The sequence below is a fragment of the Rhagoletis pomonella genome, unplaced genomic scaffold (assembly GCF_013731165.1).
Source record: "Rhagoletis pomonella isolate Grant_MI unplaced genomic scaffold, Rhpom_1.0 Rhpom_scaffold_00001, whole genome shotgun sequence".
Lineage (NCBI taxonomy): Eukaryota > Metazoa > Arthropoda > Insecta > Diptera > Tephritidae > Rhagoletis > Rhagoletis pomonella.
This window is the reverse complement of record NW_023458555.1, coordinates 54,138,181-54,158,940: the sequence shown is the minus strand read 5'-3', so window position 1 is coordinate 54,158,940 and position 20,760 is coordinate 54,138,181. Positions and strand designations below refer to the sequence as shown.

The window sequence follows — 20,760 nt, the reverse complement described above, 5'->3', positions numbered from 1 at the left end:
ATTTGGAATTCGTGTTCCATGTTTTCTAATATCACCATTACAAAATAACTCCCACTTTACAAAACGAATTTATTCCCATTCAAAACGAAATAAGTCCCACTTAAAATAAAAACGCGTAACGAAATAAGTCCCACCAATTGACGAAATAAGTCCTACTTTTAAAAACGAAATAACTCCCACTTTCAAAATAGCAATTTTTGGTGGGACTTATTTCGTGGGAGTTATTTCATAGACCCAATTTAAGTATTGTTTTTTGTTTTTATATAAAGAAAACGTATGTTCGTAACATATTTACAGCATAAGAGATGTACAGATTTTTTTTTATTAAATACATGATTATGTTTTTGTTATGTTTTTTCTAATAAGTAATCATTATTTAATAAATATGTCTGTTTTTTTTTCATCAAATTATACCATCGTCGTTGAAATAGATACTTTACTATTGTCGTATGTTCTGTGGACAAAACAAAGTGGTGAGTAAACGCTACTTACGACAAATGTATACGGAATGAAAAGTAAATTTTCTCATTAACGTTAAGAGATATTAAATGTAAAAATATGGGAAATCAAAACTAATAACACCAACTACGTCTCCTTCAAAAGTTACAAAAATCTACCGTACAGTTTCGGATTAATTCGACCTTAAACTTCAAAGTCAATTTTCTCAAAACCGTGTTTTGTAACATTCGACATCCGTTTTCTGAGACGACGATATGTAAATGCATATACATATGTATACATTAGAGTTGGATTTTTTAGTTCAGTTTAAAGATAAGTTCACTTCTAGTTCGTGCGGCTCAATTAACTAGCTCTTCCGATTCTTTGTTCGTTCACCTTATTGAAGTATAGCTCACCTTACTTACAGTTGTCTTTCTTTAAAATCACGAAAGGATGTTTATGGAAGTGCCTGCATTTAATTTTGTTTTTTTTTCAATTTTTCCTCCGAAATGCGAGTAAATTTGGACTTCGCTTTGGCATATGAAAGGTAGTCTTTTGTTAAACAGCAAATCCCAAAAACTCAACTCAAATACTTACTTTTTAACACACAACACAACGATGTAAGACATTGTAAATTAAATTAACTAAAAGCACGGTGCATAGGCAACTGGCTGAGTCAGTGGGATCGTCGGTTCGAATCCTACTGAAAGAAGTCTGATGAGGAAATGTGGTGATTTCCGAAATAGCTATCACTTCTACCATTTTTTCAAATTATTGTTGCTTTTCCACAATAAATTTTCTCTAAAAAAATGCCTCGATCTGAATAAAAATTGTTAAATATAATTGTTAAAAAGGCCAAAAAATAACAAAAAACAAATAACTTAAGGACGCTTTCTCTTTCGCTCTTTAGTTCAAATGCTCCCTAAGCCTAGTATGCATGTTGTTTACATACAAATACCCGTACGTATCATAAGCACTTATTCATATATAATTCATATACACATATGTACATATCGCCCCGCCAATCAATGAAATGAGATTGTTTTTCTTTTATGTAACCATATTTCTCAGAAATCACGTCAATAATTTGTGACAGTGTGTCAATATCACCGTCCGACGTGTGACGTGCAATGAATAAACAACAACCTATTCATGTTTATTACAACTGTTTCACAATTGTTGCAATCAAAAGGGGATCTTCATCCCTGTGGCATTACTGCTCTGTGCCAAATGTTAACAATGGCTTATAATGGCTCAAATTTCAAAAAAAATCAAAACTTGCGCGTCGATTTATTTTAAGGATATGACACAAATGTGTGCTTACATATGCTTCTTTCTTTCCTCAATAAAGGCTGAGACAAGCTGAAGAAGTTTGTTAAATACGGCAGTTGTAAACGAGTGGTTAGAGCTGAGTTCTGCCACACAGAGCCGCAACTACCTAATAAAATAAAACAACATTTAGAAGTTTTTCTTCAAGAAGACAGACTTCCGAAATTAAAAAGAAAATTCTTTTTAAAAACCATTAGAATCGTTTGACGCCCGCAGAGCATCAATGCTTTGATAAAAGAAAGGAAGAGAAAAATGCAAAAGTTTAATTACCAATCGGCTTGCCTTGCTTTTATTAATAGGTATTTGGCTACCTTGGGTATAAGATGATGGATGGTATCTGTGCTTCATAATGTTCAATCTGGAAAAGACCATCTTGTTTTGATAAATTTAGCCGAAATCTCAAACAGCGAACAGTATTGTATTAATTTGCGGGAACTATAATACAGTCCTTTATTTGAGCATATTCGTATGAATGTGCATATCTGTATGTGCATGCACAGCCCTATGTTGACCCTTTTGACGTTTGGTTAAGTCTAGATGCCTAAACAACCATAACAAATGCTTTAATTTTGATAACGTTACCTAATTCAATAAACAACGTTTTCTGGATGTTGAGCTTACTTGGCCCAAATATTTTTCTTTAGTGAATCCAAAAAAGGCTACTAAAAAATCATAGAGATTTTCCCTTGGCGATTTCAGAAAAATTTTCTTATGGCAGTATAAAAACGGTTTTGTCTATGAAAAGTAGTCAAAAACAAGATCTTTCGTGCTTATTTTGTAACTAAATTCAATAAAAGTTTTTACGTAAAGCACAGGTTAATCCCAGAGAAAATTTCTTGGTATTTTTTCGTTTTTTACAAGGTTTTATTAAGTTTCATCTGTGTGTAATCAAATCTTACAATAAATTTTTAACCAACTTCTCGATGAGCTGGATACTTGAATCTTCAAACTTAGCTCAGAACCCGATGGCAATGCGATATGTAAGGCGAATTAATCTACTGGGTGGCGCAAGAGTCGAGATATTTGAAAAACCCATATTTATGGTCCGATTCGTTTCATATTTAGAACGTAATAACTTAAATGTAAAGTAATAACAACACACGTAGTGCGAGAATCGACTTTTATTATTTTACTAGCCAGTTAAGTTTGTCTTAAAAAAATTTGTTAAATTACTTTTCTTAATAAAAAACTTGATTCTAAAGAGGCCGTCCCTCGTCAGACAGTGGAGACGCTCGAATTATATGAACAAGTTTTTCACTTAAACAATATGTCCAGGGCCGATAATTTTAAGCTATTGCTTATTCAGGGTTTCCAAGCTTAATTTTAGCGACTAAGCATATTTTGCTTATTTTATTATATAAGACTAAGTACAGATATCTTAAGTAAACGGTCAAGAAAAAATTTTCATTATTCCGTGTGTGTGAATAATAGTGTTCCTGCAATTTTGACACTCGATTTTTCGCAGCCTGCTGTCTCAAACTTTCTTAACAAAATATTGCAAAGGGCATATGTATATTTATGTTGAAAACATGGGTTGCCTTGTACTCTTTGTTTACAAAAAACTTTAGAAAACTAGCAAATTTCTTAAGAACTCCATACTGCGTAAGCTAATTTGGCTTAATAAATTTGTCTTGAGCGATTAACCATAGATTTTCGACTATTTCCCAGTTCTGACGTTATTCGTCGAACTAAACGAATGTATACAAACAGAAACATAAAAAAAACAGATTTGGTTTTTATTAATTAATTTTAATCCAATTGCACTTCAACTGGGATATGTATAAGGAAAGGCATTGGTGTTATTGAAGAGATTAAAAATAATTTTTCTCAAATGGACATTAAGGAATGTTTAAAAAAATTAAATTCAGTTTGGAAAAAACTTAAATTTGGGTATAAGCCGCGTTATTTTTAATAAAAACAAAAAGTGGCCACTATATCGATACACTAACACCACAGGAAATATCTAATTTCGAATTCTGCCAGTCACATTAGTGGATGTCGAAGGGTCGTTTTCCGTCTATGCAACGCTCTTAAACGATTAGCGCGGTTCTTTATTATTTAAGAATATCTAGCAACACTTAGTTGTGCGTTATAATTTTGTAATAAACTCAATAAAAAACAAAACACTAAACTGTACTTAAGGTTTTTTGTTGTTTTTTTTGAGCATATTTGCAAGTATATTTACCAATGTTTTAGTGCTTATCTATTTGTATTGTATTTGTATTTGTTTCGGCCTTGAATATGTCATTCGGAAGTGCCCAAAATTTTGGGTCTTTCATTTGTGTGTTCATGTGAAATACAATATCACCTAAAATCACCATGTGGGTGGGAGCAGGTGGCGGCTTTGGCTCTAAGAAAGGGATAAAAGGTATTATGTGTTTAGGGGCCACCCCTTAGAAACTCCACTGACAAGTTTGCCTGCGAATTTTTTGCAAAGCATAAAGGAAATATGGGTAGTCTTTTGAACTTTTGTAAACTCTTTCTTTTATATTACGCTCTTCTACCAGGGTGTTTAAATCAATATTGAATTTCTATCAAGCGCACTACTCGGGCCCCATTCAGAAAATAAACCATGTGCATAGAGAAATTTTGGGTATGCAGTTTTGTCGCCCATTTCCTTTAAGTCTACTGATGTGAAAGTTTCATGTTAAAAAAAATATATATATTTCTTTGATGCGTTGTATGGTAGTCATTCCATGTAAATGAGGGAAACGGAATAAATTTTAAATTTACTCGGCAATATAAAGTACTTCAATTAGTTCACCCTGGGTGTGCGGCAGTTTTGTGGATTTATTTGCTCTTTCAAATAATATTTTGTTTAATTTGCATAATTATATTTGTTGTGGCCTTTTAATAAAAATTAAATTCTAAAATATTAGACTAACTTGAAATAATCTTGAGAAATACCATAAACAAAAACAAAAAACAAGAAAAAAATAAAAAATAGGAATCGCTCGGAGTGGGACAATCTTCTCAAAGATGGTTTCATAATAAGGCTTTTTTAAACTCGTTCGTTTGGCATTCATATTGCGAAATTTGGTTGAATTTCCCCAAAAAATATGCTACAAAAATATATGTTAACCCGGGTCCTAAGCTACCTATTTTTGCCATATTTTATCAAAATAAAGAGCAGCAAACATACCCACACATTCACTTCAACTTTCACATTTACAATATTTAACTTTTATTTAACTTGTCAATAAAATTGATTTTAAACCCCCAACATCACCCACGTGTACTGCATGTCCCCGCTAGCGCAGTAGTATTTGTACAGGCGTTTAATAGTTCTCTCGAAAGCTCCGCATCTTTGTTCGACATCGTCCATATAAAAGGACTGACATGATGAGAGACTTGTCGAAAGTATTTTGGTCCATCGAGACGACGGCAACACCTTTTGAACCTTCACTTGATCTCCTGGCTGACATTATTTGTGATAAAGTTCTTCACTACTTCAAAATTTTAACCGTCAACAGTGGCGTGGGTCCCAAAACGGGAATACTCTTTATTTGTTGCTAGGGGGTACTTTGTATAATTTTTATTCACCGCTTATTCAACCTATTTTTCTAACTTTTCTAAGCTGGAAAATTTTACGCTAACGAGCCCCGTGTTGAGGTCGATGATATCAATGGGCCTGATGTATAAAAAGTGAGCTTAAGCTCCGACTCGATTTTCACACACATTCTTGAGCTTAAGTTCACTCCATAAGTGGAAAAATTTTGCCTGAGCTGAAGCTCACTTTTTATGCATGAGGTCCAATGTAATCTGCAAATGCCAGCAGCATAGTGCGATTAAGATTGGCAGCTCATATAACGCTTTCCAACATGAGATTCTCTTGGGCGTAGTGTATGTCGATCTATTTATCGAAGATTCTTTTTCAGGAACACGAACTGCGAAAATCTGGTCAGTGGTGCATTGGTCCGGCCTGACGCCACACGGTTAAGAAGACTTAACAGCTAGTACGTTCGCCCTATCGCTGGTTTTGCAACAACATAATTTCACACAAAGAACTATATAAAAAATTTTAAGAGTTTTTGAATTAAAAGTAGGCAGAGTACTATGTGTGTATATTGTGATAACCAGGGAACGGATTTCATGGAAATTGCCTTTTTTTCTGCTAAAGAGATAGAGTATATTCGATTAGGATTGTCCACGATTTAGCTTTCCCTGATTCGATATATACACATTTGATGTTGCCTTTTTTTGCCTTTTTTAAGATATTTGCTTTTTTTTACCTTTTTTAAGATATTTGCCTTTTTTGCCTTTTCTACCTTTAAAAAAGGGATTATAGCATTTACAATATTTTTTTTAAGATTAGAAAATATACACATGCCCATGCAGCTTATGGAAGCGCAGGGACCTCTTGCCAAATTGGTGTTGGAAAAATTCAAATCCGTTTTATCAGCTAGCGTAGGCTTGGAGACAATAAGGGGTGTGGATAAAATTGTAAAGGGCGAAGAAAACGCCCTTATTCCTGATAATATGAACGTTTCAAACGTTCCATATTTAAATTGGGCTCCACTTGTATCAACTCACGTCGAGCGCACATTTAGTACATTCAAGGCTTTCTTCGCGAAAATCGAATGAAAATGCTGCAAGAAAACTTCAAAATGTGTGTTGTGGTTCAATGTTACTACAACTATACAGATTAAAGTTTTAAGATTCAAAGTACAAATTTTTCATATAATGAAACAAGTTCATAGTTTTTCTCTTTTCACTTGTAATATAAACATTTCTAAAATAAATGTATTTTTTGATTGTTCTTCGTATTTTCTGTCTTTTTATAGTGCATTATTTTGCTTTTTTTGTAATACTTAGTGCCTTTTCCTGCCTTTTTCGCTATTTTATTTTGCCTTTTCCATCCTATTTCGTTATTTTATTTTACCTTTTTTATAGGTTTTTGGGTCCTAAAAATCCGTTCCCTGGTGATAACTAAGCATTACTTTATAACATTAACTAGCATCCACCAAAATAAAGCATATTTTTAGTTTCAGCGCACCGGCCGTAGATACTTGGTATGCAGGCCTCTTTCGCGTCTTTCGCGTTTGATGTTCATTATATTAAAAGTTAAGCATATTTGTTATCATAATTGTTCGCTAACCTGCCATAAAGTATTGTATTTTAGCCTTGACTTTGACATTCCAAATACGCCAACTTTGTGTGTGCGTGTATTTACATGAAGTATTCAAACTTCAAACAACTTCTTCATGCTGACATGGCAAACATGCACTGGGGTCATTTGTATGCAATCCACATACTTCGTTGTTGTGAACTGATGACAGGATGGAGGAGTTATTTATAAATAATTTCCATAATTCACGAGCATTTCACGTACAAAGTTGACAACAATATCCGTAATAAATTCCAAACTTTTAGTACAAAATATTGCATATTGGCGAAGCATTGTGCACAAATGCTTACTTACGTTACATGCATATACATATATCCTCTTCTTCTTCTTTTTTTGGCGCTGTAACCACCTAAGCGATTTTGCCAACTGACGCCAATTGGAAATGCCAAGTTAAGCCAAGTCCTTCTCCACCTGATCTTTCCATCGCAGTGGGGGCCTCCTTCTTCCTCTGCTACCACCAGTGGGTTCCGAGTTGAATACTTTCAGAGCTGGAGCGTCGGTGTCCATTCGAACGACATGGCCAAGCCAGCGGAGCCGCTGTATTTTAATTCGCTGCACTACGTCTATGTCGTTGTAAAGCTCATACAGCTCATCGTTCCATCGTCTGCGGTACTCGCCGTCGCCAACGCGTAAAGGCCCGTAAATCTTCCGCAAAATCTTTCTCTCAAACACTCCAAGAGCCGCCTCGTCGGATTTTGTCATTGTCCATGCTTATACATATGCTTGTACATAAACAACATTCTTTCCATTGCATATCCCTACGGTTTTGTATTCCTCATTTGCCTATTTTATAATCAGAAAATAAATACCCACTTATGTACATACATACATACATATGTATATTTTTAAATAGTATTTATATATGTACATATGTATACCACACAGTACCTACCCTATAAACATTTTGGCGAACGTTCGAAAATTACCTTCAATATCCAATATGAACATCGAATTGAGAACGAACTCATAACCAACCTTTACAAATACAATCGAGATGGGCTCGAAAAAAAATTATAACCATAGTAAAAAGAGAGAAAGTGAAATCTAGCTAATTTTCCAAGGGAAATACAAGACAATCACTCTCTCTCATTAAAATTTCAATGCGATAATGCACTGGATTTCGAATTCATAATGAAGGAAAAAAACATTGGATAACGAAGTTTCCGTTTCGCTGGAGAATGGCCTAGTTCTCGAATCGAATACTAACCTATTCCACATTCGTTATCGAAGGTGAGACTTAAAAAAAAAATGTTAGTTTTCCGATCATTTTCGAATTGTTAACCAAGCCCAATGTTTATTGGGTATACTACGCAAACGAAATAAGTTCCAAATAAGTGTTAACTCATTTCTATCACTTTTATCCTTCGCAGCGACCTTGCGAATGCCAGCGCCAGCGCAAGCGTTGCTATTGCTTCCGTCCACATCGCAACGAAAATTGGCTATTCTCACGCTACTCAACCGGCTGGAAGTGTGGCCTGCACGCAGATTGGACGGAATTGACTAGTTGTGTCGACATCGAGCTGGACAAGAATGAGGGTGAGACGGCGAAGCGGAGATACTTCTACATAACACTGCTTCGCGAACCCATTTCGCGTTACATGTCCGAGTACCGGCATGTGCGGCGCGGTGCTACATGGAAAGGTTCGCGCCATTGGTGTCTCGGACGCCAAGCCACCGCGACTGAATTGCCACCCTGCTACAAGGGCAAGGATTGGTTGGGCGTGGAGTTGGATGAATTCGCCGCGTGCGAGTCCAATTTAGCAGCCAACCGGCAGACACGCATGCTGGCCGATCTGGCGTTAGTAGGCTGTTACAACAAGACTGCAATGCCGGCGCACGAACGCGACCGCGTGATGTTGGCGAGCGCTAAACGCAATTTGGCTGCTATGGCATACTTTGGACTCACCGAGTATCAAAAGGTATATATTCTTTGAGTTACCCATGTAGGAAGTTTTAATTAATTCATGTTCTATTATACAGATGTCGCAGTACATTTTCGAAGAGACATTCAATCTTCGATTTGCGATACCTTTTGAGCAACACAATACAACAATTTCTGCGTCGGCGGTGAACAATTTGCGACCAGATCAAAAGAAGCGTATCGAGGAGCTGAACAGCTTGGATGTCGAGTTATATGCCTTTGCAAAGAATTTACTATTCCAAAGGTACGGTTCATCGAAGTAAGACAAAATTATTATTTTTGAATTTAAAAAATGAAATGCATAGTTTTGGGACGCGGTATACATATGTATGCTTGGTGAAGTAAAAAGATCATCTGAATGTATTTTCACAAAAAACAAGCTTTTTTAAATCCAAGACCATTTGTAGTTAACGCCTGGAGATAAGTCATACATGCATATCTCCATGTAATGGGAAAATAGCAATGTTACAATAACTGCATGTAAATTTTTTATCATCATATCGCGATTTGACCGCCGCTGTCGCTGAATGGAAGAGGTGCGGACTACCACTCCATAGGACCTGGGTTCAATCCCTGGTCCCGGCAGCATCTAAATTAGAAAAAGTTTTTGTAATAGCGGTCGCCCCTCAATGGTAAACCTCCAAGTGCATTTCTGCCTTGAAAATCTATTTGTCATTCGGAGACGGCGTGAAACTGTCCTCCCATTTGTGTAAATACCCGCAACAGGCACAACACAAATCGGGGGAGAAAGTTTGAGCGCCAAAATAATATTAATATTGCAATTCTTAACTATCAAACATGTAACTCTCACACATGGGTGCTCGAGCCCCCCCTAACTTTAAAATTTTCCTTATGTATGCCGGTAAAAATAAATGTATGAAGGAAAAAAATATTTTTTGCCTAAAATATTAAATTTTTTTTAAAACTGTTGATTATATAGAAAAACGTTATATGAACAGATTAAAGGAATTATAATTTTTAATTTTTTTAAATTTGTTTGAGCAAAATCGGACTAGTGGTTCTCGAGCCAGCGAAACGCCGGGACACGTATAACTTCTTTTTTACCGATATAACTTTCCCCGGTAGTTTGAACCCTTCCCGATCACTGACCCCTACCATTTGTCTCACAGTGTAATGGGTACCCGATATTTTTATAGCGATACTTTAAATGAGTACTATATCGGTACTTTAAAAATATTAAAAATAGGATTGCCACCTGTTTGTAAAGTCTAATTTAGTTAAACTAAAAAAATAAATTCGCGAAACCATACGATTACGCCATCGTATTTGTTGTTTTATTACAAATACATACATTGTTAATCAGTGATTTGTTCTGATTACATTTTTTTTTAAATGTGGACTCTTAAATTAACTCAGGAATGTTTTTACTCCAATTATTTCTTGCTAAATATGTAAAATTTGTTCATTTGTCTGATACTCATATTGATATACATATTTCAGCTACCTTATTCCCTTTATTAAAGTGAATTTGATTTTTTAAACATGTGGCAACCCTTCTACGTGTCATTTAGAGGTAAAGTATTTTCAAAACTAGTTCAATTGATACCCATATTGTAATATCTAATTCATTTAACTTATTATATAATTTTAATACAATTTTTAACAGGTGGAAACCTTTTTTTAAAAATAAGAAAACTTTATTGCACATCTACAGGTCAAGCACTGTCATTTGACACCTCACTTTTGAAAATAGAATGAACTATATGTACATACTTATGTAAAAGCCACAAGCACCCAAATTTTCTGCTTCAAACTGCATTTACAGTGAAAGTATGAAATCTATCCAAACATAAATTGCATTTTTGAATTTAGCGTCCTCAATGTTACTAAGAAGCGAATTTTCATTTAAATGCGTCCATAATTCTATTTTTTCCCACATTTTATATGGAAGGGAAGCACTGTGCATTCTCATTTACTTGCGTTTGCACAAAAAATGTTGCCTTCTCATTGCCCTCTTCTTAGTATTTGTACGTAGAGGGCAAAGAGAATGTAACCTTTTTTGGTTGAAATGAAAACGCTATTAGGCAAACTTTCAATTCATAGTATTTTCATGTTTTCTGATTTATGCTTTTGTATGTAAACCAAATTTCGATCAGCAGTACTAAAAACTTAAAAGCTTTTGCTAATTTTGCATTCTCGTACTTTTTTGGATATTTTTAAATTTGACCGATGATCGTTCGTTACTCTCCTGCAAGTTGTTGCTGGATATTTTTCCCTGGATATCTATTCGGACAGGCTAATTATTTGATATCTATGTTACTCAAAACTATGGCATTTCAAAGAAATTTAGCATCCGTGATGTTGGAGACATTGGATAATGTTCTTTTTTTTCACAGATTTGAGCATTTAAAAGCGAAAGACAACGATTTTGAAAAGCGATTCGCCAACTTGGGCAATATCTATTACAAACAGGGTGTTACGGAATTCAATTGGGACAGCAATATAGATGAAACGCTAAGCACTGATCATTGAAACCAAATATACATATACAAACATATATAGATATTAGAGCTTGGCGTTTAAAGGATATCATGGCGAGCTATAAAAGTAGCTATGGGCTGCATAATTGCGAAAAGGACTTTAATCTAGTTTTAAAAATAAATTTAAAACTAAATATAAGTAATAACTGATAGAAAATAGTAGATCTACGCATTAACTGGATTTTGTATTGTTTTGCTGTTTTAGCTATACTGATTTTTGTGTAATCAGTTTAATTATTATTCGTCTGTAGCTATTGTAAATATATTTCCCGAGTCTCTAGTGTATGGTTTTTGAGTTGAATGTTGAAATTCGCAAGTCACAATTAGTCGCAAGTCATTTTATTGTATACTGTATTAGTTGAAATACCTATAGTAATATGATTTCACTGTTACACTAAGAAAATACGCTAAGCCAAAATTAGTTAAGATTTAAATTATAAGCTTAGGGCCTAATGTTTAGGCAAACGGAGAGTATTTTTTTTTACTTTTACCACATATAGACTACATACATGCATACAAAATGTGTTTATATTAGAATACCTACTTTTTAGCAATACAAAGTATTTATATACATATACATATATGTATACATATACATATGTACATATGTATGTGACAGTTAAAATATCAATCCCAAAAGTTAATGTAATCGGTTTCTGTATTCATCAAACCCAGAAAATGCATTAAGAACTATCGGAATTAAAATTGTCACTTCAATCGCCAAATGCCACTTTTGCACGTTTAAATTATATTTCAGAAATCATTGGATAACGTATGTAAATACCATTGTATGAAACTACTTTCAAGTATGGGCCTATTTATTGATTTCAGTTTTTGGCCCGATTCCGGCCGATCTATTTGGCAATAGTATTGTTAGTCAAAGTAATTTTATAAGACAATAATAAATTCAAAATGAGATGGAATATGATTATGGTTGCGTAAAAAATATATGTATATGGCTTGTGCAAAAATAAAACGGTAAACCACTAAAAAAGAAAATTCAATGCGGAATAAAATAAATTCGACAAAATAATATGAAATAGCTGGATTCAGTAGCATTTTACTTCAAAAAGTCAGTTCAATATGAATACATACAGATATACTTACAAACATGAATAGTGAGATTAAGAATCTCAAGTTTATATAACTACCAACAAAGAATTAATATAAAATATTATAAATCTACAAACTTGATTATACGAAACTCATTTTAACGCATTTATATCGTTTACTATAAATTGTGCCATTTTGTAGAAAATTATTCATTTTTATACGTCATTAATCATCACTGTGCATAAAACAATTGATTATTGATAAAGTATTTACCAAAAAGAGTGCAATTCAATAATTTTAACCATTATAAAGCACTAAAAATTAAATTATTAATAAAAAAATAAAACGAATTAGTTTAACGAAAACGCAATTGAACTTCATTTCTAGGTCTCTTACAAATTTGAAAGATGTTGCTTATAAACTACATGTAAAACATACATTGTTCGCATAACTGTTGCTTGTAACAGCCTAAAGGAATATCCTTAAGCTGGGATCACACGATTTGTACATTTGGCTAAAAATTTGTCAAATTCGTAGACAAATCATGTGAACGCTAAATTACATTTGTTATTTATCAGGAAAGCCAAATATTTGCCTTCTTGTGGCAAATGAAAAACAACCCTGGTGGCCAAATCGTGTGAACGCAATGCTGCTACATAAGCCAAATAAAAATTACGCAAATGACCAAATATCTGATTTGCCACTTGATGACAAATGCCAGTGACAAATATACAAATATTGTTGAGCGGTATTGCCATTTCGTGCTTGTGAACCTTTGTATTTTCCAATTTTGGTAAAATTTTAATATTTAATATAATATTCGTATCCGAAAACTACCGAAAAATATCACGTTATTTGAAAACAATAATTTTAAAATATTTGCTCAAACTGAACATTTGAAAACATGTACATATACGTATTCGACAGTAGTTGAGTGTGCAGAGAAGCGTGCGACTATTTGTAACCTTCATGAGGTTCCAGGTTCTTATGCCGGCAAACGAACATATTAAATGTATAATTAATTTCTGAGTATAATTAACTATGAAAAAGCATATTTGAAGTTAAGAATGAAAAATTTCAGAAAACCAACCGGAAAAGTATTCGTTTCACAACCCTTCGTGGCACTTTACTATTCACCTTTCTTTCAGTTTTCGGATCTCTTTCCGCAGTTTTTGCTGGCTATACACATATACATCCATGCATATCGTCGTATAAAGTACAAAACCGCATATCGTTATTCTGCAAAATCGCGTAACTGGCATTTGCTGCCAAACATTGAATTTGCTTCCAGAAGCTGTTGGCACAATCCTTATCCATTCGTCCTGAAATATACTATCCAGAAATGCGATTGCTTTATAAAAAAAAGAGAACCAGTTTGAAATATGAGTGTTTTTACTATCTAGATAATAATTTATGCAACCTCACATAGGCGACTTTGCATTTTGTTGATACGCGGTTTTGTACTTTAAACGACGATGTACAGATTATTAAAGACGATCTAAATTACACTGTGCGACAAAAAAAAATTTATATCGTTTTTTCGAGGTTCACACTTGTTGTAGGTCTATTCAAGCAGTAAAATCTGCATACTCAGAATTTTAAATACACCCTCAAAATCTGGGCTTAAGGTCAAAAACCGCGTTTTTCAAAGGGTGACGCACAGGTATACCTGCCCGTAACTTTACTTCTGTTTACCCGGTAAAAAATACGTATTTATGTATGTGATTCAAGATAAGACATTTCGCTGCTTACAACAATGTTTAAATTGATAATTTATCTTAAGAAATGGCAAAGGAATCAGTGATCGGACTTACAAAAAATTTGTGTGGTAGAATCTAAAAAGAGATGTAGTAGATTTCATAAAAATGTGGTAGATCTCAGGTTTTCGATCCAACTTTGTACAAAAATTAAAAAGGTTTCTCCTAAATTGCAAACATTTTAATTAGAATCTAAAACAAAATTAATTTTAGTATAATAAAGTGGAAGATTTAAGTTGATAAAAATTCCGTTGGTTTTGGCAATTTTTTTCCTTGACAGTTGCGAACATATTTTGAAAGATTTCTGCAACCTTGCAGAGTGCTGCGAGCTTTTCTTTTTATCACATCACGATGTAGCGAACAAATGTACGCTCGTTCCAGAAATGCTACTTGTGATTTGCCGATTTTTACAATTCTCAAGTAAAAGTAAACAACGCTTTAGAAATTTGAGATGCACTGAAATTTGCTAATGCTTTCACAAAAATCGCCGGTTTTTATAATTTTCGCTATTAATTCTTTTTATAAATCATATATTTTGCAATTTAACTCAATAAAACCATGGTTGATGTTGAGTGTTGGACAATTTTTGCTCTTAAAATTAAGAAAATTATGTTGAGCAAAAATAAAACTACTCAAAAACGCGAGTATGTGGTAGATTTCAGACCTTGTGTGGTAGGTGTGTTCAAAAAGTGGCAGATCTACAACAATGTGGTAGAAGTCCGATCACGGAATCTTACAGAGTATATCGATGGCTGAGTGGAAGATCGACCTATCTCGGCAACCAGTTCGAAAACGCCTTATCTCAGAAAATTTTTTAACAACGCGCTATCTCAGAAAACTTTTCAAGAACGCCCTACTTCAGAATTTCATCGAAAAACGCCCTATCTCAGCTGCCGTTTCCAAAACGCCCTATATCAGCTTATTTTCAATGTATTTTCGTTTGAGATAGGGCGTTTTTGAAATGAATTCTGAGATAGGGCGTTATTCAACCAAATTCTGAAATAGGGCGTTTTTCAATCAAACTTTAAAGTAGGGCGTTCTTGAAAAATTTTCAGAGACAGGGCGTTTTTGAATTGACTTCCGAGATAGGTCGATCTTCCACTCAGCCATCGATATGAAAAATTTAAATTTTTAACTTTTTTTCATTTTAAATTACGACTTGTCCGACTATTTTGTTAACTAGTATACATACATAGGGTGCCCATTCTCAAGACAAATTAACCATTTATAAATGGTTGTAAACAACGAAATGTTTTCTCTTAAATGGCATATGTAAGTATTTTTCATCGGGCAAACAGAAATAAAGTTACGAGCAAGTATATGCTTCAACCTATGAAAGACGCGTTTTTTACCTTCAGCCCAGATTTTGAGGGTGTATTCAAAATTCTGAGTACCTGTGCGTATATATTATTTTTGTTTATTACACTTCAAATCTCACGAAATCATAAATACAAAAGTATGGTTGACACCGGATCAGCTGTTTAAGTATTTATGACCAAATGGTTAAATCGTGTGAATGAATGTGGACAGTATTTGTCACTTTACTGCTGTGCGCAAATGTGTGCCAAATCATTTGGATCTTTGGCAGCCAAATCGTCTGATCGCAAAACAAATCATTTGTACATCGCTATCCAAATGCGCAAATGTGGACAAATCTAAATTTGGCATTTTGTGTACAAATGTACAAATCGTGTGATCCCTGCTTTATAGTGTGTACCTGAAAAAATATAACAATATGGAGGCTACATCCACACAATTTCAGAAAATAAAATCGAAAACATTTAAAAAGATTTGCCTTTGCATATCTGCAACACCATGCAATTTTTAAAGCAATTGTTTGTCTATTATGTAATGTATATCATCCCGTACATCCAGGCAATTTGCATCTTACACGAGGGAAATTTTGTAGTCAATCTCCAAGACCCTTTGGCGTAAAATATTGTGTCTCCTCGCCGTTTGGTGTTTTCAACACTAGGTCTTCCAGACTTGTTGAAAACTTCGGATGCATAAAGTTGGAAATCTAGAATATTTACATAACCACAATTTTAGAAAATACCAGATTCTTACAGCAAAATTCATTTATTTGACGTACGTACATATCGTTAGTATAGTATGGAAATAGCGTCACTCATATCGTCGCTGAAAGGCAAAAAAGCCACAACTAACTAAAAAAAAATGTATTGCATAAAACGATGGGATGACTTATAATTTGATGAAATGCATCATAATCAGGCATGGTAGCCCGATCACTTAACGCTAGGCGCACATTGCGTCCGATAGGCCGATCGATTTCGGCCGAACAATTTGACCGTCCGAATTGATGCGCACACTTAACCAGATTATTTGCCGACCGTATTTGTACACAAAAATCTAATTTTCATTACAATTTTATAAGCAGTGAATTATTTTGATTCATTTTAATTGACATACTCAAAACATGTGATTTTATATGTAATTTTGTTGTTTTTGCACCCAATAAGTTAATTTTTCACAGTCCATTTTGGTACTTTTCACCGACATCGGACGAGAAAAACAAACATGTTTGAATTTATCGTCACTGACGAACGTCAACGGCCGATGTCGGTTCGGTTATCGGTTTATGTGTGAGAACGCTCATATAATCACAAGTGTTTATTCATATCGCCCGCATATAGCCGATATCGGCCGAGCACAATTCGGCGAAAAAACACGACCTCCGAGATACAGTGAAACAAGTTTTGAGTAGCTTTCCTCTGCTGCTGTATTGAGCGCGTTGTTGGTCGAGAACTACACGTCGTACGCGAACATATACATAAATAATGCGTTTATTGGGAATTTTGTCTTCTACAACTTCGCTATTTAAATGTGCAACTTATTTAAAATAAAAATTGCTCAAAATTCGAAAAAACCGCGCCACTTACCTAATTTTGGGCATTTTTTGCATATTATTAGCAATAAATAATTGTTTAAAAAAATGATAGGCACATGAAAATTGTAGGGAATCGAATTCTCTACAAATTTGTTCTCTACCTTTTTTCGCGAGAAATGCAAAATTAGCGCGCAATTGGTAAAAAACACAAAATCCAAGATAGCGGACATTTCGCATATCGCAATTGGGGGAAAAGTTTTATTTTCGTGTTCACCTGAACAGGAGACAACAAACTGCGTCGAAAAATTTCTTCCTGGAAATTTTTCGTTGAAAAAATCTAAAAAAACACAAAATCCAAGGTGGCGGACATTTCCTATATCGCAGTTGGGTGAAAGATTTTCATTTTGTGTTCACCTAAACAGGAGATACCAAACTGCGTCAAAAAATTTCTTCCTGAAACTTTTTCGTTGAAAAAATGTAAAGTGATTGGGCTATGTGCAGAGACTTAGCGTGCTAAAAGAGCGTAAGCATCGCGTGTACGTATACAAGCGAGAGCGTAACGATGAGAACGCGACAGGCTGCAAAATGAATTGGACACACTAACCCATTCTCACTTTTCGCTCACGCTTGTTTGTGGTAGTGCCCACCTCTGATCATCTATTCTTATTAAAGAAAAATTAATGTGGGGGGTCTTTGTTAGATCACCAGAAGCCAAATCAACCATTTTTAGAATTTTTGTCGTCTGTCTGTCTGTACGTTTGCACGCGCATCACTCGAAAATGAATGCAGTTTTCACCGATGTATTGACAGAGGTCTAAAACTTAAAATATAGAACGAAAAAAATTTGAGATCTGCCACCTGTTTGAAAATTGCAGTATGAGTAAATTGATAAGAAAAAGGGACAAATGCAATATGGGCGTCAAAAGGAAGAGGCTTAAGAAGGGTTACAGCCAAAAATATTCTTTTATTGAGTTGCCACCTGTTTGAAAATTTTAATTTAATTTAGGTTTAGGAAATTTTACTGCCGAAAATATTTTTAGGGGAGGGTGACCACCTGTTTGGGAATTTTTATTGTATTAAATTGATAAAATAAATGAAATCTATATCTATACTTATAATAAAATTGTAACAGGCCGATGTCTGTACCCTATGGACATTAAAGAAAGAAGCCAAATAAAAAAATTTTTGACTCTCTGTCTGTCTGTATATTTGTACGCGCATCACTCGAAAACATGTATCACCGATGTATCGCTAGAGATCTAGCTTACAATATAGAAGAAAAATTTTAGAGAGTTGCCACCTGTGTTTAAAAATTTAGATTAGGTCAATTGATACGGTAAAGTAAATACTGTAATATGGTTGTCAAGAGAAAGAGGTTTACTAAGGATTACATGTGAAAATATTTTTGTGGAAGGTTGCCACCTATTTGAAAACTTTAATTTAATTTAATTGATAGCATAAATTAAATATTGCAATATTGGCATCAAACTAAAGAGGCTAGGAAATTTGAATGCCGAAAATATTTTTGGGGGATTTGCCAAGTGCTTAAAAATTTTATTCATTCAAAGTTTTAAAATAAATATTAATAAAAATTAGGAAGCTTACTTTAGAAAATATTTTTGAAGCGGGTTGCCACTTATTTGAAAACTTTAATTCAGTTAAATTTATAAGATAACCTAAATGTTGCCATATGGGTATCAAACGAAAGTATTTGAGAATAATATAATTGCAACAGGGCGATATCTGTACATAATAGATGTTAAAGAAAAGTTAATAGGGGGTTTATTAGATCAACAGAAGCCAAATATAAATTTTGTATAATTTTGTTCTGACTGTCTGTATGTTTGTAAGCGCATCACGCAAAAACTAATGTAAGGAATTATAGCATTGACACATTAAAGGGTCGATTATCGATAGCAATCGAACTTCAGTTGCGTTGCTAGTTGCCGAAACGATATTACAGATGGCAACTGGCAACTTTCAACTGGCAACTGCAGTTTGCTACAAAGTGTGTATACAGGCGACTACATTTTTGTGGTTGCTGGGAATGTTTTTGGAGCGTATTTAGGAGCGAAAATTGAAAAGTGTGTCATATATTTTACTTATAAATAATTTGAACGATATTAACATTTTGCAATGCATTTTGCTTTTACAGAATATGGTGAAAATAACAAACCAATAACTTGAAATTTTAGTTCCCGTGGAGTACGCCGTTTTGGCGAAGCAAAAGCGAACACTGATTGCAAATTTTTTCCTTTATCAACTGAAGCACCTCTTTTAAAACTACCAACACACCAAGTTTTCCAAATTAAAGTCATTGCTGTTGAACTTCCTTCTGCGAATAATCGAAGAGGTGCTCAAGCTTTTATGAGTGGATCTATGGAAGTTGAACGATGTGGTTCATCTGTTTATTAACCAGTTATACTACAGCTTCTTTTGGAAGTCCTCAGTATGCTTTGAAAATGAACACAAAACGGTAACAAAAGAAATACATTAACTTTTGCTTACAGTACACGCGGTAGCTTTAGAGGATTGGAATTACCCTTTAAGTGTCGCCTAATTGAGGCCGCGTTCATGCACTTCTCTTCCTTTTAATCAAATAATTGTGATGAATTTAGCTTTATTGCTGCCTTTTCTTTAAAAATCTTTATTTTAATAATTTAATTTTACTCGCACAGCTTGTGAACAGCCGCTTGCTGGTTGTTGAAGTGTCAAATATCGATTACCGATAACTACGGCAACTGACGATAGTTGCCATTCGTAATACAAATTTTTTTTCCAGTTGCGTTGTCAGCTGGCAACCGAACCGTGGTTGTGTTGCTATCCGTAATCTACCCATAAGTTAAACTTTTGGCAAATAAAATTAATCTTTTGGCAAATAAATTTAATCTTTTGGCAAATAATTTAATTTTTTGGCAAATAAAATTAATCTTTTGGCAAATAAATTTAACCTTTTGGGAAATAAATTTATTCTTCTGGCAAATAAAATTAAACTCTACTGTTGTACTAAACAGTGTTTGAAAAAGTAAAAAATACAATAAAAACTGCTGTTGCTGTGCTAGGAAAGCATTTTCAAATATTCGTCAAACTATCTGGCAAACTTTATATCAACTATCTTGATATTGGCATAGTAAAGCTAAGCGTCAAAAGTAAAAAAAACGCTTTCCTAGCACAGCAACAGCAGTTTTATAGTGTATTTTTTACTTTTTCAAACACTGTTTAGTACTACAGTAGAGTTTAATTTTATTTGCCAAAAGATTAAATTTATTTACCAAAAGGTTAAATTTATTTGCCAAAAGATTAATTTTATTTGCCAAAAGTTTAACTTACTATGTCAGTGCTATAAATGCAGTTTCCACGATTATTCGTGCGTCGTTGTTTATATTTAGAGTTCTCAAAATTCGCCTTGATATAACCACAAAACTTAATTTTATTGACATTCAATTAAGTGTGTTCAAGCATAACCAATCGCACTTTTTTAGAACTTCGTGTGGAACGTTTTTCGCTAAAAAAAAAATCAAAACTTTTTGTTGTTGCTGCCAAAAAATTAAGAAATCTGAGTCGTCACGCTTTACAATGTCATACATTTCTCTGTACAATGTATTTCACTAAACTACTAAACGGCTGCAACGATTTAGTTCATATTTGGAACACATGCCAGCACCTTGAAAATGAATATTCCGAACTTTTTAACAAAGTTTACTCAGTATGTAGCTCGGTATATTCCTGAAATTCTTATACAGACTAAGGCACTGGGCACATTACGCGCCTAATCAAAGTAGAGT

At 34.1% G+C, this 20,760-nt stretch overlaps 1 protein-coding gene across 1 annotated transcript in view; it reads left to right on the top strand.

Annotated features, from left to right (window-relative positions):
• The window catches only part of LOC118746241 (heparan-sulfate 6-O-sulfotransferase 1), a gene marked incomplete in the record, with an annotated part of 422,361 nt that extends 409,482 nt beyond the window's left edge, over nt 1–12,879 (top strand). The window contains 3 exon segments of the mRNA XM_036480072.1: nt 8,266–8,814; nt 8,876–9,075; nt 11,174–12,879. Coding sequence (XP_036335965.1) covers nt 8,266–8,814; nt 8,876–9,075; nt 11,174–11,309 — 885 coding nt within the window.
• Between the last annotated feature and the right edge of the window lie 7,881 nt (nt 12,880–20,760).